The sequence below is a fragment of the Engystomops pustulosus genome, chromosome 10 (genome assembly GCF_040894005.1).
Source record: "Engystomops pustulosus chromosome 10, aEngPut4.maternal, whole genome shotgun sequence".
Taxonomy (NCBI): domain Eukaryota; kingdom Metazoa; phylum Chordata; class Amphibia; order Anura; family Leptodactylidae; genus Engystomops; species Engystomops pustulosus.
Genome location: NC_092420.1, coordinates 14960790 through 14988361, shown reverse-complemented (window position 1 = coordinate 14988361; position 27572 = coordinate 14960790). Strand labels below are relative to the sequence as shown.

The 27572-nt window shown below is 41.3% G+C and overlaps 1 protein-coding gene and 1 long non-coding RNA gene across 6 annotated transcripts in view; one reads left to right on the top strand and one right to left on the bottom strand.

Moving 5' to 3' along the window:
- Positions 1-24209, top strand: part of LOC140104795 (uncharacterized) — a 39301-nt gene extending 15092 nt beyond the window's left edge. Inside the window, exon 3 of the long non-coding RNA XR_011850412.1 lies at positions 23303-24209. This is a non-coding gene — a long non-coding RNA (uncharacterized lncRNA). The remainder of the gene's footprint in view (positions 1-23302) is intronic.
- The window catches only part of FRMD4B (FERM domain containing 4B), a 186841-nt gene that overhangs the window by 10893 nt on the left and 148376 nt on the right, over positions 1-27572 (bottom strand). For all 5 annotated transcript variants that reach the window (XM_072128485.1, XM_072128486.1, XM_072128488.1 and 2 more), the window contains 5 exons: positions 22264-22347; positions 21572-21637; positions 21058-21115; positions 19456-19542; positions 733-809 (listed from right to left, as the gene is read on the bottom strand). In XM_072128485.1, the coding sequence (XP_071984586.1) occupies positions 733-809; positions 19456-19542; positions 21058-21115; positions 21572-21637; positions 22264-22347 (372 nt within the window). The remainder of the gene's footprint in view (positions 1-732; positions 810-19455; positions 19543-21057; positions 21116-21571; positions 21638-22263; positions 22348-27572) is intronic.

The following is a 27572-nucleotide window of genomic DNA, read 5'->3' as shown; positions in this document are numbered from 1 at the left end:
CAGAACCGATCTTGTATGTAACCCGGGGACGGCCTGTATATGTATTTGTTTCTCCTATCAGTCTATTTATCTATCTAATCATCTATCTATCTCATATCTATCTATCTCTTATCTATCTATCTCATATCTATCTCATATCTATCTCATATCTATCTATCTATCTATCTCATATCTATCTCATATCTATCTATCTATCTCATATCTATCTCATATCTATCTATCTATCTCATATCTATCTCATATCTATCTATCTATCTATCTCCTATCTATCTATCTCTCATCTATTTATCTATCTCATATCTATCTCATATCTATCTATCTATCTATCTATCTATCTATCTCTCATCTATCTATCTATCTTTCTATGTCATATCTATCTATCTCCTATCCATCAATCTCATATCTATCAATCAATCTCATATCTCTTTAGCTTTCTCCTATCAATCTATCTTCCTTAAATCAATCTCCATCTCCTACCTATCAATCAATCTCCTATCAATGTCCTCATCCTCGTGCTCTGCCTGTGTAAGTCTGAGTATTTCTTTGACATTCCATTTATGAACCAGGAAGTTTTGTAGACTGTAGTGTTGTAGTTCCTTTCCAGATAAGAGACTCTGAAACTCCTGCCTCATATTTTGGCAGGATATATACAGTAGATTCTGGGGTCTGTGAGGCATCACACATGCTGACCCCGAGTGCCCACCCCATGACCCGATCCTGCGTCTGTCTTACCTGCGGGGATCGTGAACTTCCACTGCAAATTTCTTTTCTCGAAAGTACAAATTCTCCAGCTGCTTCCACTGAAATAGCTGCAAGAGAAAGAAATATCCTGTCATCCCTCTATAAATAACCCGGATCGTTATCCATTTACTGTCTGACACACTCCAGAACCCAATATATTACAATGGAAGGGAGGGATCAGTAACTCACACTGACGGGGATGTGGCGGCATTATCTATGGCAGGAATAAAAAGACCAAATTATATTTGAGAAACAGAGCGCGGATTATACTGGAGGAGAAGACTCGAGGCTCTCGCTACAATGATAGGAGGGAGACTAATATAATAAGATATTGCCCGGGGTGACACCGCCTGATGATGTTTGGGTGAATAAAGTCTAAAAATGGTAAATTGGAGCCAAATATAGAGATATGAAAGGCTGATTTTTATTACATGTTTCCTCTAAGGTTCTATATCTATCTATCTCATATCTATCTATCTATCTCATATCTATCTATCTATCTCATATCTATCTATCTATCTCATATCTATCTATCCATCCATCCATCCCTGAGTGTCGGACTGGGGTTTAATAGGCCCACTAGACAAAATAAATCTATGGGCCCATCTTTCATCATCCCCCAGAAAATAGACACTAGCATCCTCCAAACTGGGTTGTTTTCTGCAGAGTTCAGTATTGATTTGAACCAGGGCCCACCGGAGGATCTTATGGTGCTCCGGTGGGCCCATCCGACACTGTATTCAGATACAGACATCTTATATCTATTTCATATTTATATTTTGTATCTATCCCATCTATCTATCTCATATCTATCTATCTATCTATCTATCTATCTCATATCTATCTATCTATCTATCTATCTCATATCTATCTATCTATATATCTCATATCTATCTATCTATCTATCTCATATCTATCTATCTATCTATCTATCTATCTCATATCTATCTATCTATCTATCTCATATCTATCTATCTATATATCTCATATCTATCTATCTATCTATCTATCTCATATCTATCTATCTATCTATCTCATATCTAACTATATATCTATCTCATATCTATCTATCTATCTATCTATCTATCTATCTCATATCTATCTACCTCATATCTATCTATCTATCTATCTCATATCTATCTATCTATCTATCTATCTATCTATCTATCTATCTCATATCTATCTACCTCATATCTATCTATCTATCTATCTATCTATCTATCTATCTATCTATCTATCTATCTATCCATCCCCTTTCTATCTTGATGCAGGCATAGTATATATCCAACCTGTGCCTCTGGTATGCATTATCTTTGTAAGGAATTTCTCATAATTTTTAATACTTCATAAAGTTAATTTCAACTAAATTCACTGATTTTGGTGTCGGGCTCATGACTCTCCCGGATGTCAGGGAGGAGAAGTAGTAGGAAGGAGTTATCTCCTGCTCCCTCATACAGAACATATATACACACAGCCGAGCATGCATGTGCAAGTTATGTCAAGTGTATGACCAGACATAGATAGACGTACGTTGGCTGTTTTGTGAATATAGTAGATATAGGATGACTATGGGTCTATACATTGTTTATCCAGATCTGTCCATCTATACAAACACTATATAAAGCTATATCATACCCCTGACAATACGATGTAGAGAAACACATCACACACGCTGTTATACAATACCCATTAAATATACTCTAGCCACAAGCCAATCCCTTTACAAACACTCAGCTTTGCATATCTTTGTAATGGGAGCCCATATTTTCATATGTTTGAATGAAGTTCAATGCAAGTAGCTGCGGAACAACACAAGTGTCCTACATTAGGGACATGAGGCCAGGTCATGACTCGTTCAACTGCAACAAGTGCATTAAGGGTTAACCACGTCCTTTCCTAGACAGTCCAGGGACTAAGCTGAAGAGCTAACAATCTAATGTGTACGTTTCAGCATTGCCGACCACGAAGGGAGGTTGTGTATATAGTAGACTGTCAACACGAGTCAGCAGCGCCTTGACAGCGCCCAACAAATGTATTTAAAATGATTAATAATAATTGCAGTGGCTGCTAAATGATAATGAAGTGCTAATGTCCTGGGTGTGGATTCAAAAAAATCAATGGGAAAATGAAAAATAGCAAAACAAAAAGTGAACAAAATAGAAAAAAAGAAATAGCAAAAAACTCCCCGAATTAGGAACAGCAACGTTAAAAACTCCAAAATTCTAAATGTTGAAAAAATTATCAAAGATTCCATTTAAAAAAAAAAAACTGTGTTCAAAAGCTTCACAAAAACTCCATAAAAACAGTCAAAAGTTCAAACAAAAATACTATGAGCAAAATAGTCAAAATTTAAAGGAAGAAAGGAATAAACGAGCTCGCAAACTCGTAAAAAAATTTTTAAAAATTCTAGAAAAAGTTGGATAAATATATTTAAATATTCTACAAAATTAACGGATTTAAAAAATAAAAAAAAACACGGAAGAACATACGGAAAAAAATCTTTGAAATCCTTAAAGAAGACTTGACAGCAAGTTACTTTACTCCATAACTTTGTAGTTGATCCGGCGCCAGCTGCAGGGCAAGTGTCCGGGGGGCAGCTCAGTGCCGGCTCCAGCAGGTCCCCCATGACTACTTACCTCCTATGCTTTCTCTCCCTGCACTAGGTCCCCCATGATGAGCAGTAATCCACCGAGCTGCTGTCCAGAGGCTGCACTCCTCTCCTTGTAATCCTTCGCCTCTCCCTCTGTGATACTGAAAAGGTGAAACTCCAGTTTCCCAGCCCTGACCATCCCACCGGTGACACAACAGAGGACGTCACAGCCTCACCCCTCCTCTGACACCCATTTACATACACATGTCAGTGTCTCAGCCCTTACTGGAAGGCTCCTACCCCCGATAGCACACAGCGTGAACTTATCTGCTCTCACTGTTTTTTTTTTCTTTTAGCCAAAAATGGAAAATATATTAAAATGATGTAATTTAAAGAAAGCAAAAAAAATGCGAGTAAATCTCCCCTAGGCAAAGGGATATCCACAGAGTGTCACTGTACAGAGGCTGCGCTCCTCCAGGTTGCATGGAGGGGTAAAACCTGAATTAAACTGGTTTTTAATGAATTTTAACTTTAATCTTCGAGAGGTGGCAGCACACAGCTGTAGTGACATGAATGCAGTTCTTTAGATCTATTCGCATGAAGATTTGTTAATAATAATAATAATTCTTTATTTATATAGCGCACACAGATTACGCAGCGCTGCACAGAGCTTGTCAAATTGGTCCCTGTCCCCAATGGGGCTCACAATCTAATCAACCTACCAGTATGTTTTGGAGTGTGGGAGGAAACCGGAGGACCCGGAGGAAACCCACGCAAACACGGAGAGAACATACAAACTCTTTACAGATGTTGACCTGGGTGGGATTCAAACCCAGGACCCCAGTGCTGCAAGGCAGAAGTGCTACTCACTCATAATCCCTGTGTCCTATTCAAAATCTCAGTACAGAGGGTCCCCTACTTAAGAACACCCGACTTACAGACGACCCTTAGTTACAAACGGACCTCTGGTAATTGGTAATTTAACTACTTTAGTCCCAGGCTACAATACTCAGCTATAACAGTTATCACAGGTGTCTGTAATGAAGCTGTATTGCTAATCCTGGTTCTTATGACAACCCAACATTTTTAACTTCAATTGTCACAGAGACCAAAAAAATATTTGTCTCGGGTTACAATTATAAAATATACAGTTCCGACTTACATACAAATTCAACTTAAGAACAAACCTACAGAACCGATGCTGTACATAACCTGGGGACTGCCTGGTATTGGCAATGACAGTATGACGATATCGTTTCAGGTTTTGTAGAGTTTTAGAACTTTTTGTTAAAAAAATAAATTAATAAAATAAAATCCAGCATATCTCAAAGGAGATCAGTGTAATAGAGGGTTAAAATCTTCAGCTTTATTCCAAAATTGTGTTAAAATTCCAGTTACACATCAGAATAGGAAGTTACCTACGCATTTTGACTCCCTGGAGTAATTTTGTTTCTTTGTGATGTTATTGTCAAACGTTACAATTCATATTTTATGCCAATGTTCCGATTTTGGTTTTTTTTTTTAAAGGATTTTTTTTGCCTCTGCTGCTTTCTAGTGGGTGTAATATGCCCATGTATATAATATCCGCCATATTTGGACCTTACATGGCTGCCTATAGGATCTTATGGGGTCTTATGTGAAATGTGTTCATATAATCCTTATACGGACCTATAGGATTCCATTATACTGATGATATTACAGCATCTATTAAGTAGTATAAGATGAAGTTTGCAACGATTTCTATATGATATGTAGGGTTTTTTTCAACAAGGGCACCCATGGGTGACAGTATTCCCACTACTGCAGGGAAAACAAATCACTGGGACCTAATAGAGGTAATAATGGTGAGGCGTACAGGTGGAGGAGCCCCGGTCACGGACACACCTTGTCTTGTTGTACCTGTGTCATTAATGTATCACCGGATGACTAATTGTCCTCACATTCCAGACGCTGAGAATCTTCCCTGGATATTGAAGCCTTATACCTGGAGCATGACTACGAGATGTCACCGGATGATATTCCCTAATAATGATTAATTACAATTTTTTAAAAAAAACGTGAACCCCTCAGGAGGATCATACGTGATTGACAGATCCTTGGCGACGTATATGCGTCAGCGAGCGTAGCATAAGAACATATGATTCAAGTTCCCTCTGTGAAGTCATTCCTTAACGATCCATAACAAAACAGGGACACAATACTCGGCAGGGAAGGGGTTAATAAAGCCCATTTAGTGCTATATATCTGATCCTGGGCAAGTAGGGTGGCAGCCAATAATGTTGCAATTGCAGATTCCGTCGGTCCCTTAAAGGGCATCTACCACCAGGATGAAGGATTTTATGCCAATGAGCCTGAGGGCCTCCAGGCTCCATAGCCCCTCAGGCTCATTTGCATATAGTCTTTCATCCTGATGCCCTTTAACTTTTAATAACTCATGAGTGACCTCCCGAGAGTTGGGTAAGAGACGCAAGATGGGACCAGGAAGACCAAGATAATAGTGTCCACGTCAGCTCCAGGTGACCCATACCCCAGCAGCACAGTCTATCACTGACCTGGTCATTCCTCAAATACACCAACACATGATTCCCTCATCTGCATTTGTAACTGGATCCCAGTAAGCAAACATTCCACATACCCAGTATCTCTAAGAATGGTAAAACCCAGATGTGTGCAGGAACCAAAAGGTTTGCACAACTGTTCAATCCCTTAACAAGTCCACAATACCGGGGTGGTGCGTCTTCCGAGAAGACTCATGTTTTATGTGTTAAAAGTAAATAGTTTTTTCCCAGGGTGTTCTCCGCTGCACAGATGTATGGGTTCACTATCAGCTACTAGAGTCATTGCAATGGGGGAGATTTATCAGAAGTGTCCAAGAGTAGAACTGTTCTAATCGCCCATAGTAATCAATCAGAGTACAGCTTTCAATATAAAAACAGAGGTGAAAGCTTAGCTCTGATTGGTTGCCATGAGCATGTTGAGCAGTTCTGCTCTCAGACGCTTCTGATAAATCTTCCCCAATTGGGTATACTGAGGCATTTAAAATAGTCCATCATTATATGAATGGTGATGGTCCAACACCCAGTTCCCAACTCTTACAGCTCTGTCTTGTGGCCAATCCATTAATGTACAAGTGAATTAGATCTGCGCTGTAGTTACCAGCTCTGGCCACTAGTTGTGCTCCCATATCTGTTTTATTTCTTAGTTTTGACACTTGCTACTACTCCGAACTGCTGATTGGTGGCTAAAAGTTAAGATTATGGTTGTACCAGTTGACCATCCAATGTAAAGGGGAAGCCCCCAACTTTTTCTTGAGGAGAAACATTGGGCGTACAAAGGATCAGGTTTTTGGATCTAAACATTTCAAATCCTTTTGGTCCCAAGGAGATACCAAAGATCGGCTTATTCGTCTTTCTATGGATAACCGTATCTTCCAACCCAATGGCCTTATCTGGTCACCTTCTGAATGTCCCATTTGTCCATGTATGGACAGTCGTAAAAACTCGGGAAGCATAAGTGGCCACTAAATATATCTTGCAGTGTTTGAATCCTCTCTCTATCAAGAACCTTCTGTATCTTCTCACCCAACTGGTCATCTCTGGTCATCTTCTACCATTTGTCCATGAATGGCCAGACGTAAAATCTCAGTTGAGATAAGTGACCACCACAAATACCTGCAGCATCTCCATTGAGAACTTTCTTACCCAACTGTCCAACCTGGTCAACTTCTGGATTTCACATTTGTCCATGTATGGCCATTCACAAAAACTCAAGGGATAAGCCACCACAAATACCTGGCGGTGGCTTTTTCCTCTCTTGAAGGAGAACCTACTGTATCATCTCACCCAATTTTCATAGAAGGTCATCTTCTGGATTTCGCATTTTTCCATGGATGGCTGGTCATAAAATTCAGGGGAGAAGTTACAGACTTTATGTCGTCGTTAAAATTGGGCAACGTGGATGACTTCTTCAGAATTTTTTCCACAATTCATTGGAATTGTTTTCCTTAGAACAAAGAAGGGCTGACAAGGACGACACTGGGGTCACACCATCATGGAACGATAAAAATAGTAACGAATGTATAGAACAAAGAAGTAAAAAAATATGAAGAAATCTTGCACTTCCTCATTTCTTCTGTACTTTTCTTATTTATGTGAACTTGAGAGCACTTCTTCACCGATCCTCGAGATGACATGTATATACCACATGACAATGGGAAATTGTTGTATTTTAGAGATAAAGGTCTTCACGCTAAACCGCAATATCTGATGGAGAACTCTCAGATGTCAGTCAAGGTTAACGGAAAGTGTCTTCAGATGACCGATATCTGTTTCTCGAGCAGTGTAGGACTTACCCACCAGAAAACTAATGAATCTTCCAGTGGGCCAAGGGTCTAACCAAATACAAGAGAAGAGAACCTAATTTAGAGACTTGTAGGGCCTTCTTCTTGGAGGAAGATAAAGGATTGGTTCCTAGAATAATGTTATTGGATGGGCCCAAGGAACAGTATCAGTAACCTACAGTACACCCTTGTTTCTTCTCATGGAAAATGCTTGGATCTACCAAATTTTATAGAAGTGAACCCTACTTTCTTGACTTCTAAACCCCTTTTCCCTACTCATAAAATGTTGGTTGGGTCAACTGACCATATAATGCCAGTTGAACCAGGTTTATAAGGCCTAGTGACTATCCCCCGGTGGAACACCTAATAAGGGGAACCGAGAACCCAAAAGATAAGGCTCTTCCAGAAGACTTCAGAAGGTGCTGTAGATACCACTAAGTATCCTTTATTTTTTACTTTGCCCCTTTAACATAGGGCAGGGGCCACAGAAAAATTTTCTTGCCTTGGTCAAGGGCCAAGGTGACGGGTTCCCTTTAAACTATGGATGATGCAAGAAAATCACAAAGAATTTCTTACTTAGTAAGACGTAAGAACGGCAAAAAATATGAGGAAATGATGCACTGGCACAAGGGCACAGATAGACTTGTTGGCACATTGCTCCAGTTAGTCACCCCCTCCCCCTCCCTGGAGACTGATATTAGGGAGCGTGCGTACAATTGGGATATGCTTCCATATCACACCATAGCAGATTACTCAGCCCCGACCCCATGAGTGCATCATTGCCAAATACAGCTGTTATCTGTGCGGAAATATAAGCCGTGTGTGCGTCTGGATGTGTAATAGGAGAGACAATGTGGTCAGTGTTCTTGTAGGAGATACGAGTTGTATGACTCCCCCCTCAGGACGTGGATCTTACTATTATTGGACTATATGCCCGTTTCACTACATTCTCCATAAAGCTACAATTCTGGAGCCTAACTCTGTGTCACGTCTTTCCTCTGTTATAAAATTGACAATTGGGTGCTACCTATAACTTTTGTCAGAGGGGTGTGTCCCCACAAAGTCAGTAATGATTGGACAGTGTCCAAGCAAAGGGTTGTGGCCCAGTGGTGGTGTAACTTGAAGCTGAAGGGCCCCAGTGCAAAGTCTGTGCCAGGCCCCTGACTACAATGCATGGTTTAAAGTACTAATCTTCTCATAAGTGACAAATCATGGGCCCCCTAAGCCTCTTGGGCCCAGGTGCGACCGCACCCCCTCAAGTTACGCCCCTGGTGTGTCCCCACAAAATCATCACTGATTAGACAGTTTCAACGAGTACAGAGATACACCCCCAACTGGTCGAAACCCAGTTGCCAAATTATTCAAAATAATTAACAAAATATAGAGTATTATAGTACTGTATGAGGAGTGGAAGGATATTTTAGGAACATTTTTCAGCGATGTAAAGTATAGGTTTGCACCAGTAAAGCAATATTAAAACTTCAGGTAGGCTCCCAAAAAGGGGGAGACCTCCTCCATTGCAGGAAGAGGGGACAAATCTACCAATAACAGAGGAATGCTCCTAAATACACGGGACTCTAAGTCCATTTGAACTGTGTATTGGGCACCTTATGTAGCGGACACATACCAAAAAAAGTACGACAATAACAGACCCTGTTTCCAAAAAGGGTGTGCATCATTTACCCACAGGGGGGCATGGCCTAAACAGTGGGCATTGCCAGTCTTCTTCGCGGTGCACCGCTTTTGGCAAATGTTGGCAGGTATGTTGTATAAATGAGGTGTAGAGGTAGTAGTTGCACCCCAAGGCGGCCCCAAATCTACTACATTACATAATATATAGTATATGGGGGAACAATACAACCTCATTATAGGGATCTCCAGTCAGAAACAGCTTTCATTATATCGCTTCCATATCAATCAATCAGAGAGCACCTTACATTTCTATCAGTGCTCTGGTGAAATTAAAGCTGCGCTGTGATTGGTTATTTTAATAAATCTGCCCCATAGGTTGCTAATGGCCACGTACAGACAGATAGTATATGCGCACATATGTGCCCAACGCAACCGTTCCGTGCAATGTTCTGAAATCCACATTAACGGGACAATGTGACCCGGGCCCCACATTAAAATCAGAACAAAACGATATGTTCTTACTGCCCCGGTCCGGAGCGGTCAGGGCGACTTTTATTAGAGGATAGGATTACAGTTTAATGACCTGTGAACATGGCGGCTCTTGGATTACTTATTGTGTATTCCCATAACGTATCCATGGTGACCATCCCTGCTCCGGTGGTTCTGTATTATCATAGGAATTTTATGTCAGTCCTATCAGAATTGGATGTGTGCACTTAAAGGGGATGTCTTATAAAAACACAATTATTCACTCCCACAGGATTGGGGTCTGAAAATCGGGAGCCCACCGTGGGGACCCCCAGAAAGCATGAGAACGGTGTCTTCCAGAGACTTTTCTGCGTTTCTTGCGCTCCATTGACTTCTCTGATCTCATGTAGTTAAGGGGGCGCTGATCACGCTTCATTCACAGGAATAGGGGATAAGGTTTTCTAGTGGACAACCCCTTTAAAGGCAGAAATAGCACCATAGTTTCTGTCTGGTATTGTGGTTTACCTCCATTGAAATTATTAGAACTCTGCTGCAATACCACATGCCACCTGAGGACAAGAGAGGCGCTGTTTTTTTAAAAAAAATCAAAAAGTGAAGATGAAATTTGTATTTTTAACCGCAGAGGTTAGGGTCACCATGACTCATCTCCTGCAATTGCTCCTACAGCCTAATGGGGATTTTTTATGGGATTTCTTCCGTAAACTAAAACACCTGTACCTATAGTGGTATATGGCGGGACTCCTGCAATGGCTTTTTCAATTATTTTAATTGCAATGTCTGGCAACTGCTCATATTCCACAGAGCCGTACATGGACGTGGCGATTGACATCCAAGGCTGCAGGCATAAAGATACACATACCTGGAATAGCAGACATAGCTTCACCTATAGGATTGTTACGAACTTTCCATCTCCACTATTCCAGCTTATTCTATAGTCCTGGATGGCAGATATTCCCCAATATGTCTGCACAATGAGGTAGAGTTATATTCCAGGATTGTGGCTTCTCCCAAGAGAACATGTCCTCACACTGCTGTGCTATCTGCTCTCTGCAGCCAGTGTTAGCTATTGTCCCTGGTGAGCTGTGTAATCAGACCTTTGTGTGTGTTGTTTGTAGCAGCAGGACTGTTAAATATGGATTACTATTCCAGGACTGAACCTTTTCCAAAAGAACATGTCCTCACACTGCTGTGCTCTCTGCAGCCAGTGTTTGGTATTGTCCCTGGAGAGATGTGTAATCAGACCTTTGTGTATGTTGTTTGTAGCAGCAGGACTGTTAAATATGGACTTATATTCCAGGACTGTACCTTTTCCAAGAGAACATGTCCTCACACTACTGTGCTCTCTGCAGCAAGTGTTAGCTATTGTCCCTGGAGAGCTGTGCAATCAGACCTTTGTGTATGTTGTTTGTAGCAGCAGGACTGTTAAATATGGATTAATATTCCAGGACTAAACCTTTTCCAAGAGAACATGTCCTCACACTGCTGTGCTCTGTGCTTTCTGCAGCCAATGTTGAGTACTGTCCCTGGAGAGATGTGTAATCATACCTATGTGTGAGTTGTTGTTATTAGTAGCAGCAGAAATGTGAAAATGTTATTAGGCTACATTCACACTAACGTATGGGGGACGTATATATGGCCGAAGTATATACGGCCGATATACGTCCCCCATACACTTCTATGGGCGCACAGCACCCTACGGGAGCGGTACGGTGCAGCACACGTGCGGCACCGTACTGTTCCGTACCCGGGAAAAAGATAGGACCTGTCCTATCTTTTCCCGTAATACGGCGCTGCGCTCACCTCCTCCTCCTCTCCCCGTGCACTGCCGTTGCCCGGTACGGGCGGGCAACGGCAGTGTGAATATAGCCTTAATATTCCAGGATTAAAGCTTTATCGAGTTCACTGGGGCATAACCTAACACTGCTGTGCTCTGTGCCCAATGTATTGAACTACTCTAAAGTTCTATATACCCTCTGCTCTGATTTAATGCTGTTACAAACATTTTCTCCTTTAATACTACAGTAGTAGTAGGGGATGGACTGCGGAGCAATTCAATGCAGAGAATTAAGAGTGCAGCAGTGCAAGGAAACTGGGAGAAGTTACAATCCTGGGATACAAAACCATATTTAACAGTCCTGCTGCTACTAACAACATACATATGCTTAACATATGCTTACAAACAGCTTTCCGCGGATAACACCTAACACTGAATGCAGAGAACGCAGAACGCAACAGTGTGAGGACACCCCCCCCCCCCCCCCCAGTGCACTTGGAGAAGCTACAATCCTGCAATATAAATCCATATTTCACTAAAATATCATTACATATCACTTTAGAGACAATACCTAACACTGGCTGCAGAGAGCTAAGAGCACAGCAGTGTGAGGACACACCCACAGTGCACTTAGAGAAGCAACAATCCTGGAATAAAAAAAAAACATAACATTTGCAATCCTGTTGTTACTAACAACATACATAAAGATATTTTTACATGCAGCTCTCCAAGAACAATACCTAACACCGCCTGCAAAGAGCACAGCAGTGTGAGGACACGTCTCCAGTGCACATGGAGATGCTACAATCCTGGAATATAAATCTATATTTCACAGTCCTGCTGCTACTAAAAAAAACATACACAATTACACATCTCTCCAGGGACAATACCTAATACTGGCTGTATGGTCAAAATTGCAACCAGGAAAGCTGTGTGATAACCCTATGGCGGCCATATTGCTGGTCACAGGTTTTGTTTTGTTTTTTAAAATGAATAAGCTTTTTTAAACCTATATCATTGTAAATCATCTGAGATTTGTATCTGTCCTGCATCTCATGTGGTTGCAATTTAAAGGGCTTCATCCCAAAAGGATAATATTATTTTAAATATCACCCATTCAGGTAGATACAAGTCATAGAGAGGTATAACCTCTATTAATCAGTGAGGAGACCCAATAAAAGTTGGATTACGTGGCCCCCCTGGCTCGTGTGGGAGTGCACCCCCAATGGGAACAAACGATTGGGCATATTGATACCCAACATGCCCAATCCCAATAACCCATAACATCTGCTTGAGGCATTCCCATACCAATAACTGGTATCCTGACCCTTGGCCATGTATATACTGTATATATACGTATCCACAGGAACGCTCTGTTTGCACAATAATCGCTGTCCTTAAATTTTATGGGTCGGTTAATTGGAAATAAACCCGACCAGTAAACCGAGGATATTTTGCCTTTACGTGTTTATACCTATAAAGACCATGACATGTCCTAGTTTATAGCGTTCTGCCTCATAGTCTTCTATACCCACAGCAGTCATAGTCAGTACATTAAAAAAATTTACGTTATTATGGGTCAGCGGGTGACTTGTACAGGTCAAACTGGCTAGGAAGGGGTTAATCACGGGGAATCACGTCATCCGTCAGTCCGTGTCGGTGATTAAAATTACAAAATTGATTTGTCTGACCAAAGAGTCCAACTCATTTCTGGACTGTTTGGATCTGAAGAACTTCTCCATTCTCTGTGCTGTCACCTTGGGCGTTGGGACGTGACACTTCCTTCCGGGTCCAGTTTCGCCTGTTACCTGTTCACAGGACGAGCCACCCACATGAGAGGTATGTGAGGAGTGTCACACACAGATAGAGGTGCTAACAGGTTCCACAAGGTGCGGGCAGGACATAGAGGTACATACCATATCACATACCAGATCAGAACATAAGTCCACATCCGCTGAACCCAACAAAATGAGCAGATTCAGGAAATTTTCATCCAATGTAAATGAGGGGTTAATGATATATTTGGTATAAGGCCCTGTTCAGACTTATGTCATGTGTTATGGGATGACTATCGCAGCTTACAGCTGTATTTCCTGTTGAAATGGGCACCGAGGTGGAGCTCATGGACCCAACTTTTAGTCAATCGGGCTCATCAAGCAGTGCAGATGTCATACCACGGATAATCCCTGACCACTAGGAGAACAGGTAATGCTATGATCCCAACAATCACTTCAATCTCTATGATCACTAGAATCTCTATCATCACTATGGTCTCTATGACCATTACCATCTCTATAATCTCTATGATCACTACCATCACTATGGTCTCTATGATCTCTATGGTCCCTATGATCACTACCATCACTATGGTCCCTATGATCACTACCATCACTATGGTCCCTATGATCACTACCATCACTATGGTCCCTATGATCACTACCATCTCTATGGTCTCTATGATCTCTATGGTCTCTATGATCACTACCATCACTATGATCTCTATGGTCTCTATGATCTCTACGATACCACCTTCCTTATGATCACTACAATAACTATGATCTCTATGATCACTACCATCACTATGATCTCTATGATCACTACCATCACTATGGTCCCTATGATCATTACCATCACTATGATCTCTATGATCACTACCATCACTATGATCTCTATGATCACTACCATCACTATGGTCTCTATGATCACTACCATCACTATGGTCTCTATGATCACTACCATCACTATGGTCCCTATGACCACTACCATCACTATGATCTCTATGATCACTCCCATCATTATGGTCTCTATGATCACTACCATCACTATGGTCCCTATGACCACTACCATCACTATGATCTCTATGACCACTACCATCACTATGATCTCTATGATCACTCCCATCATTATGGTCTCTATGATCACTACCATCACTATGATCTCTATGATCACTGCCATCACTATGGTCCCTATGATCACTACCATCACTATGGTCCCTATGATCACTACCATCACTATGGTCTCTATGATCACTACCATCACTATGGTCCCTATGATCACTACCATCAGTATGGTCCCTATGATCACTACCATCACTATGGTCTCTATGATCACTACCATCACTATGGTCTCTATGATCACTACCATCACTATGATCTCTATGATCACTGCCATCACTATGGTCCCTATGATCACTACCATCACTATGGTCCCTATGATCACTACCATCACTATGGTCTCTATGATCACTACCATCACTATGGTCTCTATGATCACTACCATCACTATGGTCTCTATGATCACTACCATCACTATGGTCCCTATGATCACTACCATCAGTATGGTCCCTATGATCACTACCATCACTATGGTCTCTATGATCACTACCATCACTATGGTCTCTATGATCACTACCATCACTATGATCTCTATGATCACTACCATCACTATGGTCCCTATGATCACTACCATCACTATGGTCCCTATGATCACTACCATCACTATGGTCCCTATGATCACTACCATCACTATGGTCTCTATGATCACTACCATCACTATGGTCTCTATGATCACTACCATCACTATGATCTCTATGATCACTACCATCACTATGGTCCCTATGATCACTACCATCACTATGGTCCCTATGATCACTACCATCAGTATGGTCCCTATGATCACTACGATCTCTATGATCACTACCATCACTATGGTCTCCATGATCACTATGATCTCTATGGTTGCTATGATCTCTATGATACCACCTTCCTTATGATCACTACAATAACTATGATCTCTGTGATCACTGCCTGCACTACAATCTCTATGATCACTACCATCACTATGACCACCACTCTCACTACGATCTCTGATCACTACAATCTCTATGACCACCACTCTCACTACGATCTCTGATCACTACAATCTCTATGACCACCACTCTCACTACGATCTCTGATCACTACAATCTCTATGATCACTACCGTCACTTCGATCTCAGTGATCACTGCAATCACTAAGGATGTCAGTGTAACGCTCTAGCACTATAATAAGTAACTGGCTTTCGGGTTCCTGCATCTTAAAGTGTCTCCTTCTGTAAGTGTATTATTGGACCTGTATTACTCACGCTGTATGGACGTGTTAATAGAGTTGAGTGGAGTGTGACTATGGAGGTGGCTGAGGCGCTGGAGATACAGATAATCCTCACGGGGCTATAAATCACTGTCTTGTCATCTTTCACAACTGGTGAGGGGCAGAAGTACAGGGGGCCGGGGCTCCCAGCTGTTCCTCACACTGTTAACCCTACTTATCCCAGCATGGAGAGTCAGTCACCTGAGACTAAGAGAGATTATGCTAATCACATTTACATATTAAAGAGGATCCAGGAACACAATTCCCACCGAAAACAGGATTTATCTAATGAGTGAGTCTTTACAAAAAAAACTGCATTATTGGGATTAAATCTTCACTTTGGGAGTTGTTCCGAATGGGTGGGACACCTGACCTCTGCCACCCCCCAAAGATAGAAGGACACCAGATACTGATTAGTGGCCGCTCAGTATGTCACACTGTCTTATCCTCTCTACATAGAAGTGAATTGGTAATCAGTTTTGTTAATTTCTTTGGAGAACTGTATAATCATCTATCAGATTATGGGCAGGAACATGGGGCTCGTTCTTGCGAGACCCCCTCGTTCTCGTGCGGAGACCCCCACTGATTAGCAAGTTAGGCCCAATCCCGTGGATAGGGCCTAACTTGCCTTTTGGAGAAAACCCCTTTAATTGTGGGTACAGACCAATACAACATAATAAAATGTCACGTTTCCAAAGTTAAAGGGGTTGTCCAGGGTCAAGCCTTTAAAGACCATTGCTTATTCTACTACCAGCATCTCATGAAAGCGGTTTCAGAGACTAGTTACAGCGCCTTGCATTTGGCAGTGGCTGTATCCGGTACTGCAGCTCAGTCCTATTCACTTAAAACTCAATTGATTAACAAGAACTAGGAGCTAGACCCCTTCCCCACAATAATGATTAGAATAGCTGGTGACCATATATTGATGGTCTATCAAAATCACAAAAAAAGACCCTTTTAGGCGCCAGTGAACTAAAAGATTGGTCCTTTATTAAAATATCAAAAATGCCTTATTTCAAAAACAGCTCCACACCTATCCACAGGTTCTTACTGGTACTGCAGCTAAATTTCATGACAGTAATAGGGGCTGACATGCAATACCGCATACAACCTGAGGACAGGGGTGGCGCCACTTTTTAGTAGAAACCCTAGAAAACCATACATTTGTAGAGAAAATCTCCAACTCAATGAATTATGGGTAATATTATTATAAAAGGGTCATGGCAAATCCCATGTTAACAAAATTTAGGTTTCAAATATAGAAATATGAACAGACATTCATAAAATAAGAATCACACCACTTCTATTTCTGTCTCTTTTTACTGCCGTGAAAAATTCAACTGTGTCATTCAATAAAAATATTTTTCGGCAATTAGGTGCCTGGTGACATAAGCAGACGTACGAGTCTGGACCGGACCGTGAGAAAGTCGTGAATTAAATGATGTGGCCGCTTTCCCCATTGACATTTTGTTTCTTACTCTCCTGTTGCCTCCGCCCTAGTAAATCCAGCAGAAGAGCCGGGGAGTGGAGCAGGAGATATTTATATCACATGCAATGAAGCAGTTTCTGGGCTGAATGGGTCTGGTGCAGGTATCACTGGAAACTCCTTATAAAGAGGGAACCTGTCAACTCCCTGCACATAGGTAATAATAATAATTCTTTATTTCTATAGCGCACACAGATTACGCAGCGCTGCACAGAGCTTCCCAAATCAGTCCCTGTCCCCAATGGGGCTCACAATCTAATCATCCTACCAGTATGTTTTGGAGTGTGGGAGGAAACCGGAGGACCCGGAGGAAACTCACGCAAACACGGAGAGAACATACAAACTCTTTGCAGATGTTGGTGAACTGGCCTCTTCATTTTGTATATGCAACTAAGCATTTCAGTGCACCATGGGTGTGGCCATGTGATTTGGTGCACCCTCTCTTTTAATATAGGTGACTTTTTCTTGGATACATAATCGATATCAGATTGGTTCACTGATCAACTGATTTAAAGGGGTTGTCATCTTTCAGGAAATAGTGGATATTGTTTGTGTAATGAAAAGTTATACAATTTTCCAGTATACTTTATATATCAATTCTTCACTGTTTTCCAGATCTCTGCTTGCTGTCATTCTACAGGAAGATTATTGTTTACTTCCTGTGGTTAAAGACCGGTCATTGGTCATGTGACATCACACAGGTGCACAGCTCGTTACATCCCTGGTCACGTGATGTCACACAGGTGTGCGGCTCGTTATATCCCTGGTCATGTGATGTTGTACAGGTGCACGGCTCGTTATATCCCTGGTCATGTGATGTCACTTAGGTGCACGGCTCGTTATATCCCTGGTCATGTGATGTTGTACAGGTGCACGGCCCGTTATATCGCTGGTCATGTGATGTCACACAGGTGCACGGCCCCGTTATATCTCTGGTCATGTGATGTCACACAGGTGCACGGCCCGTTATATCTCTGGTCATGTGATGTCACACAGGTGCACGGCTCATTACATCCCTAGTCATGTGATGTCACACAAGTGCATGGCTCGTTATTTACCGGGTCATGTGATGTCACACAGGTGCACGGCCCGTTATATCTCTGGTCATGTGATGTCACACAGGTGCACGGCTCATTACATCCCTAGTCATGTGATGTCACACAAGTGCATGGCTCGTTATTTACCGGGTCATGTGATCTCACACAGGTGCACAGCTCGTTACATCCCTGGTCATGTGATGTCACACAGGTGTGCGGCTCTTTATATCCCTGGTTATGTGATATCACACAGGTGCATTTTGTAATGGCTGGATATAGTATTGCAACTTAGCAAGTAGCATGCAAATGACTAAGGTACACATGTAACTGCACTCAGCCCTTGAGTAAGAGTAGCTTAGTTTCTAAAGTCGGCCTCTTTCAGGCTCAGTCAGATAATATTTGATAAGAGATCATGAGATAACAGGGTACTCACATGTATAGACACATGCCAACCCTGTAAGTTTTCCTGCCACTTGCATTGCCCAACATTTAAGTATTACCCTTCCTAAAATCACAACCGGCGCAAAAATGTCATAAATTCTAGCAACCCGACTCATTAAAAGCAATTGCGTACGATCTGTGAGTCAAACCATAACCTTTAATAAGTGATGCCGTTTTATTCTGCATCGTATGCAAGTTATGGCTGTACGGACTACATTTATTGCGATGTATGTGAGTACAACAAAAAATAATTTTAAATATGATAAAAATAGAAGAGAATTTATCATAATATTAAAAAACTGTAGCTTATAGAAACAGTGCCACCTCTGTCCATGAGTTGCTTGTGGTATTACAGCTCAAATCAGTTGACATTAATGGTGCTAAGTGGCAATATATGTATTATGTGGCCCAGGGTAGTGCTGTTTTTTTGTAAAAAGGCAAGAATGAAAATTTTGTGTCCGATTTTTATGTATATAAATCACTCCCGACGGCACTTTAACAGTCAATATCTCCAGAAGCACAAAAAAGGGAAAAAAGATGTGAGATTTTAGGTGCCACGGATCCAAAGTTATAGCCCTCAGAAGAGAGAACGTATCACTGTCATCAACTATACAGATGCCATCATGTGAGGATGTATGAGATACGTTTTTGGCATGGAAAGGGTCCCCAACGTGCACTCTCCAGCTGTTGCAAACCTATAACTCAGAACATCAGGCCATGCTGAGAGTTGTAGTCTTACAACAGCTGCACGGCCATATATTGGGGAGCATTAGTTTAGACTGGGGATGGAGAACGTACCTTTCGAGGTTTTATCTTGTCTTGAATATCGTATTGTCCAATTCCCTTGTAGCTAATTCCCAGCCACCAGGGGATTCCTTGCTTGTCCTGGGAAGAATAGGATCACGTTTTATGACATGTAACACACTTTATATATATACTGTTTTTTAAGTAAAGTAAACATTTTGAGCGGCCCTCTTGTGGGAATTGATTTCGTAAGCAGAGATCCTACCTTGAGGGGGGCAGAGTGTGCATTCGGAACCAGGCCCAAGAGGTTTAGGTGGCCCATAAGGTGTCACTTTCCCATATGAGAAGAGTAGTACTATATAACATACATTATAGTCAGGGGCCTTGCACAGACTTTGCACTGGGGCCCATTAGATTCAAGTTACGCCACTGGATCCTAGGTGTGTACAATCCAGACAAGCATGGAGCTAACCCTTTCCCCTTTCTTTCAGGTGGCTCAGCTAAATGGCTGCGGCTTAGTATCATAGTAAAAAGGGTTATAAAAAAGACATCGGTCCATCAAATCCAACTTATACATTACGTTGAACAAGAAGAAGGCAAAACCCCTTCAAGGCTGGTGCAAATTGGCAAATTGGCCCAAAGGAGGGCAAAATTTGGTGTCAGAATAATTCCCTGGATCAACAGAAACTACTAACAAAAAGTTTTTTTTCCCATACGATGTGATATTATTGCTCTCCAGAGGAGCATCCAGGCCCCTGTTCAAATGATCAGCCTTTACAACATCTTGTGGCAGAGAGGTCCATAGTCTCAATGCTTACTTGTTTTGTAAAATTACAAATACAAAAATAACTCAACAGATAAGTCATATTTAAAGCAAAGTTCGGGGCAGGTAGCAATCAAGGAGAATCAATAATCGGGCAAAGGTCAGGCCTGGCAGCAAATATTCGCTGTAAAGAAAACAGGCCGGGGTCGGGGCGAGCAGCCAACATGTATAATCTTAATACAACCTGGGGTCAGGGCAGGCTGCAAACATACTTAAAGGCCACTTTAATCATATTTTTTGTAATGTGTGTGTAAGTGTAGGGGGAGCAGGATATTAGGTAATTTACCACTATACATCTAGTAAAGGTTCTGCTCCTCTTTCTTGATATGTAAAGTGAAGCCTCCTGTCTGTTACCTCATCAGCCAGACATTCCTGTCCATAAAATTGCAGCAGATGGATTGTGATACGTAACAATAGTGAGTGTGGACATGTGATTCATAATTCCATGATTGCCCTGTCAGGACCTTAATCTTATATTCATGTATACTATCATAAGGTCCTGGCAGGGTGACCAGAGATCACATGATCCTCCATCTGTGGCTATTTTATGGACAGCAATGTCTGACTGATGAGGTTAAAAACAGAAGGTTCAGGGCAGGTGATACCCCACAGGTTCATTTGCATAATTTTAAACCCTGTTTTTTTTACAAAACAAGAGAAAAAAAAACACTAAAAGAAGAGCAGATCCTGAATAAGGGGGCACACACCAGCATACAAGTGTACTTGGTTTACAACCCTTCATCCTGGTGGTAGATTTCCTTTAAGAGCTGGACCCTGTCATAAAGTCTCCACACAAGAAATTAACCCTTTTATGGATGTGTTTAGTCACTGACCTTTACTTTGTAGTAGTGAACACCATATGTGGGCAGAGCTTCCACTATTTTCATGTACCTGCAAGTGAAAAGGAAAAAGAGTGGAAGTCCCATAATTGTACAACTCTATACCATGCATATTAAATAAATAACCCTATTACTTACCTTAAGTAGGAATCCCATACATTGTATATGGACATGCTGGTTTTATAGATACATGGCAGTACCTGTCATTATAGACCCCACTACCCATACATGCCCTAGTAGGGTATATAGGCTAGAGTATATACAAAAGATTTAATATGAAGGGGGCACCTGGATCAAAGATGTGGTAGAGGAGAACCTAGGGTAATTTGGGATTACACATCTTATGTTTAGGGGTAAGGGCAGATCTCATCATATTGGAGGCCAGCAGTAAGAATCATAGATCCATCAAGTCCAAACTATAACCCTACATAAATATATATATACACAACATATCTGTCTATACATATATCCATATATATTTAATATAGGCTGCACATGATCATCTTACCGGACTATAGCTTGTCCTCTGGTGACACCTTTTAGCTTCTTACAATGCCCGATGACTCGATCCTCACTAGAAAGTAAAAAGAAAAAATTTAAGTAAAAAAAATATTATTAAAAATGTGCAATTTTCCCCATTGATTGCCATTTTAGTCCCTTTCGACATATCCAGATCCCTAAACATGTTGCATTTTCCAAATTCGGACCCTATGTCCCAAATTCACTTTCAATTCCTGGATGTAAAAGCGAAGTTTTGGAAAATGTAGATGATTATGTTTGTCTAATTCATTGAATAAAGAGGTTGTGTTACCCCCTCTTCATATTGAATTATGGACGTCATAGATCAGGGTCCCTCACTTACTGGTGATCCAGAATAAAAAATAATTTTTGGAGACTTGGCTACCGCTGTGGTGTAAAGATTAGTTAAAAAATATCTAATATATACAGATATGAAGATGAAGCTCCTGCGCCCTAATGGGGCCCCAGGTACCAGGTTCCATTTGTGCTACTAATCTTTCCTGAGAGTATCTGGATCAGGTTCTCCACCACCTATGGCTACACCAGGAGTAACACAAGACTGGGCTACTACGCTGATGTATTCAGTCCTGAAATCTGATGCTACACTATAGTAAACAGCTCCACGTGAGCCGCTACTATCCAGGCACGGCATGGTACTGATGTAATGCCCTGTGTACATACCAGTAGGTGAGAGACGGGTGCTCCTGGAGCGTCCTGGTGGGCAGCGCTGGCAGGATCTTCAGATCTTTTCTTGCATTTTCATCACTGTAGCAAAACAAAAAGGGAGAAGAGAAACTATTGTTTGTTTTTCCTGGTTGGGGATGAATAACTAATCACCGTGCAAGCATTGTTCCCTTCCACCACATCCTCAGATTTCAAGGCAGGTCTGTTCTCAGGTGACAGGGAGACAATAAGAGGAGGTTATGGACACCACTGACTGTTAACAAGGACACTATAGACAACACACATACAACAAAACAGTAAAAAGTGCGAAAAAATGTAAACCATGTACTTTAAATTGCTACATGGACATCCTGTCTGAGGAAACAAGATGGCAACCAATATGGCCGCCACTATAGCCAGCACCAGAGTCGTCACCCAGCTCTTACTCTATAGTGATATAGGCAGCGTTACTTTTTCACCAGGCAGATATTTTCATGCAGACTGACAAAGATAGTCTGTACTTGGTCATGCCCATCATTCCTATACATGGAGTAAGTGTGATTGTCACTTCATGGAAATGGGGGGCACTATAATGCTTGTTCTTGTATTCAGTGACCCCCCACCATCGGTGAGAACACCTCCAATCTGATTCTTATCACCAAACTTGTGGGACAATCTGACTCTGTGGAAGCCATTTTGTATGAATCTACACAGTTAAGACAGAAAAGCTTAATGGCTGCCAGTTGCATTGGGCCTGCATGTGCTGTATTAGCTACATGATTATAGGCACAGATCTCCTCACAAAAACTGTAATATACACAGTACACCCATGCTATATCACTGTGTGTATACAGGGTATACAACTAGTAAGAATTATATGTCATGTGACTGGATACAGCCAATCATTGAATGGAGTCACTTATTACATATCCTATGTACTCATATATACGTATTATATAAGTGTATTGACGCCTATATGTGTGTTTTATGTGTGAAAACCTGTCCCTGTAATGTAAGATAATCCCATAAATACAAAATCAGATGTTTCTCTCCACAGGTTCAAGTTTACAACTGAGCTGATATGGCGTTCAAACAAAATGGCCGCCGCCTTCAACACAGCCATATATCTCTTTAATGTCTGAAGACTATGAGGCAAATAATACAACAGGGTCATAAATTATAACTTCCAAGCATGAGAGGCGCTAAAGAGGAACTAAATAAACATGAACCATCAGTAATTAGACACGGATAAATGGTGTCCATGAACCCCATAAAATTGGGTCCAAAATTGCACTGAAGGGTTTCCATTAGGTTTGTAATTCTGACTGGAAAAAACAAAAAGAAAATTCTTCTTTCCTTTCCATCAACTATGGCGCCCTGTTGTCTATCAAATGCTATTTTTTTCACTATGTTTCCCTGGCGTTTTTTACATGATGTTCTGTATTTTAGGTAACACGTTTCCTTGTATGCAAATGAGGAGAAAGTGCCTTTTTTTTGTCAAGATGCGGTTAATCCGGTCTAACAATGGAAATTTTTCAGACTTGTTGGAAACTCACAGCCTCCTCATACCCCGTCCATCAGTCAGGATAAAGTAGTTTATTTGAGTAAAGTAGAATTTGATAGATGGTTTATAATAGTTTTGTAATCAGCGCTTCAATTCTGGAATTTCAGGAATGTTAAAGATCGCGCTCCTGCTGTGATACCGAGCCTAATAAATCTGCCCCCATCACTAAACACAGACTGACCCGAAATTAAAACAAGTCAGACAAGTCAATCGCAAGCAGAGAAATGACCAGAAACCAATTTTTAAAAAAAATGTTTTATATTTATTTATTTTTAAATACATTTTTTTAAATCATACCCACGGGTTAATAAAAAATTGTATCGCCCTGTGACCTTTGTTCTTGATAAATATGTTTACTATCATATCTGGAGTGTAAAATTTTAAACAGATTAGAAAAATTTAAGGGACTTTCCAGAGGATGGAAAAAAATAAATAAAATTAACTTGAAAAAAAAAAATTACATATAAATTTGATTTTTTTTCTAAATTTCCCCTTTAGTCCATAATGTATAACATTTGAATCTCGAATCATAGAAAATCAATACCAACCCCAAGAATGATATGTTATCTTTTTATATGAACAGTTAGTAAAAAACTCAGCCTTTTTTGTCAAAAAAACATGATGGTCAGCAACATGATGACCTTAATGTCACATTATCATTACGCTCATGGCTTACTGTACATACAGGGACTCCGTACAAGCAGTCCCCGGGTTAAGTACAGGACGAGTTCTTTGGGTTTGTTCTTAAGTTGAATTTGGATGTAAGTCGGAACTGTATATTTTATAATTGTAACTCAAGACCAAAATTCTTTTTGTCTAGGTGACAATTGGATTTTCCAAATTTTTTTGCTGTAATGGGACCAAGGATTTTCAATTAAGCTTCATTACAGACACCTTACAGCTGTTCCTTGCAGTCTCGGACTAAAGTAAAGCATCCAGAGAACTTCACAAGAGGTCACAGGGGGCAGAGAGGTCCGTCTGTAACTAGGGGTCATCTGTAAGTCGGTGTCATTAAGTAGGGAACCACTTGTAAACACAATTTTTTTTAACCTATATCCATTTTTTATTGCAATTTATGTGACACAGGTGAAGAGGATATCAGTGGGGGTCTAGATGCTGAGACCCCTAGAATTTGCTTAAATAAATGGGTACAAGTGCCCAATTCGACAAGTAGTGAACCCAACTTCTCACGAAAAGTATGTACTAAGCCCATAGACTGCCATACATTAAATTAATCAATTTACACCGGGTACAGAATAGCTGATTTGAGAGCGGCTAACCTTTCAATTTGTGGATCTGTGGGGGTCTTAGCATCTGGACCGCCACCAAGTACAACTTCTGCCGCATCATTACGGCCAGTAATAAGAATAAAACTTACTTTTACCAATGCTCTTTTTTGTCTACATGGAGGATGCTTACTTTATAATTTTTTATTCTTATTCCGCCGTTGCATATATATAAGCCCCCCAAATTTTGTACCCCACTATTTTATAGATCATCAATTAAAAAAAGACCAGGGAAGAGGAGATTCTCTAGTGAAACAACGCAGATTCCTCCAAGGAGACAGAGGCCTGTGTTTATTCTGCTGTGCGTCCTTATGGAAGTGACAAACTTTTAACACATGTTCCAGAGGGATACAAGGGCGTCCATTGTACGGGCCAGACTTCTCGTGCTATTTTTGACGCGTAACTTGTGTTTTATTATGTTTGTCTTGTCCATACAGGGGTCAGGCTAACAGCCCCAGTGGTCACCAGAACAACGCTCCCTGCTGGGAAGGCATGTGCTGACACCACAGAACTGCCCAGATTAACAAGCATTTGTCACTCGGGCCACCAGACCGGCTTTTCCGGCTCCTGCACTTGATATGAGGTTAATGTGCTCCTGAAGCCATCATTTAGGATGTCAGGATGATCTAATGTGGATGTTGTCGAGATGGCAATCGTGTTCCTCCAGGGACATTGTCAACTAATTGTAGGGTCCCCATATATATGATGAGGGCCAGATTCACTAAAATGGCCTGGCCATGCAAGACAAGACCCAGGAGATACAGCAAAGCTTACAAAGTAATTTATGGGATGTGCACCTGTTGATCAAAGTTAGATACTTTGCTGAGGTCCAGACTTGATTTCCATATACTGTAGCTCAAGCAATTTTAGGGTGTTGTTTCTCCTTCAAGACCCATTCCTTTTCATATTGTACAAATTAAATTGGGAATTATTGACACAAAGCCTTGTACGTGGCAATTTCTCCCCCCATATGTGGGCGGACGGTGGAAGTAATTTTTTCACTTTTCTACATCCTAGTCAGGACTCATTAGGACCATTATGACATCATCAGATTGAGGTTTCCATACACATGGTCGATGGAAGATCTTGATCCGAGATGGACTACACATGAGATCTGTAGAGTCAGATGACATAGAAGGTATTGCAGAATCTCCTAGACTCCTGTCTAAACATCTCTCCACCCATAAAACTGTTGTTATCTTAAGATGTTTGTTCCTTGCAAGGATTCTAAGGCTCAAGTATTCCTGATAATGTACAAGTGTAATAAGGGCCATCACTGTCAATCAGTGGGTGGACTGAGGAAATATGTGTGTGGGCGGGATCATCAGGGATCTAACTGCCAATCAGTAGGTGTGGGCGATGCAATCAGGGCTCTCAGTGTCAATCATTGGGTGTGGGCACAACAATCAGGACTCTCACTGCTTCTCCTAGGAGTCCATCATCATTAACTCCAAACCCCATAAACCTATATATCACAGAGTTCAGCTTCTCTCCCCGTATCACATCCTGCTCTCAGATTAGGCAACAGAATTCACCTGATGGGTCTCTAAGAAAAATGTAACAAATAGGGCTCTATAAAAAGTAAACAATAAATTCATGGTCGTTCAGGGACAGGAGCATAACTTGGGGCGGTGCAGAGGTTGCGGTCACACTAGGGCCCAAGAGATTTAGGGGGCCCTTATGGTGTCACTTTCCCATATGAGAAGACTATTGCTATAAACCCTACATTATAGTCGGGGGCCCGGCACAGACTTTGTACTGGGGCCTATCAGCTTTTAGTTACATCACTGTTCAGGGAGACAGGAAAGGCGGTAAGTTGAAAGCTGTAGACCACTGGTGTGAATAATTTAAGATGACCATACGAGTCTGGTACATAGGTGTATAACTATGAAGCCCTATGAGTCAGAGATACATTCTCCACTTGTACTCTGTACACCGAGGGCATGTGGCAAAAATGGGACATGCTCAAACCTGAGGATATGTAAATATTAGTACAGTACACAGAGACTACACCTCACAAACAAACCCACAGCTTATTCAAGTCAAGGCCGAAAATACAATGCACTAAGTATTAGATGCTGGATAGAATAAACACTATTGTATATGATTTTGTAATCGAGTCACATGGATAAATTACCCCAGTGCCGGGGTTAGATCCAACCTATTATATTCTCTCACAGACTAGATCATCTTTTTGTGAATGGATGCATAGAAGGAGGCATTGTGTTTTGTCCGTGATTTTTGCACTCCCGAATCCCGGGCCATGAGTTGTTGACCGTTTGTTGGACATTTCTACTGTCATGGGGTGGAATGTATTGGGCAGAAGATTAAAATTGATGTCCTAGCAAGGCTTAGGGATCTGAGTGACTGTGACAAGAAACTAGATGAGTGGTCCAGCATGCAGTGGCCCAACAGTGGTCCAAATATTGGTCATGGTCAACCAAATCTCAACAACGGAGTAAAGTGTCTGGCCAAAT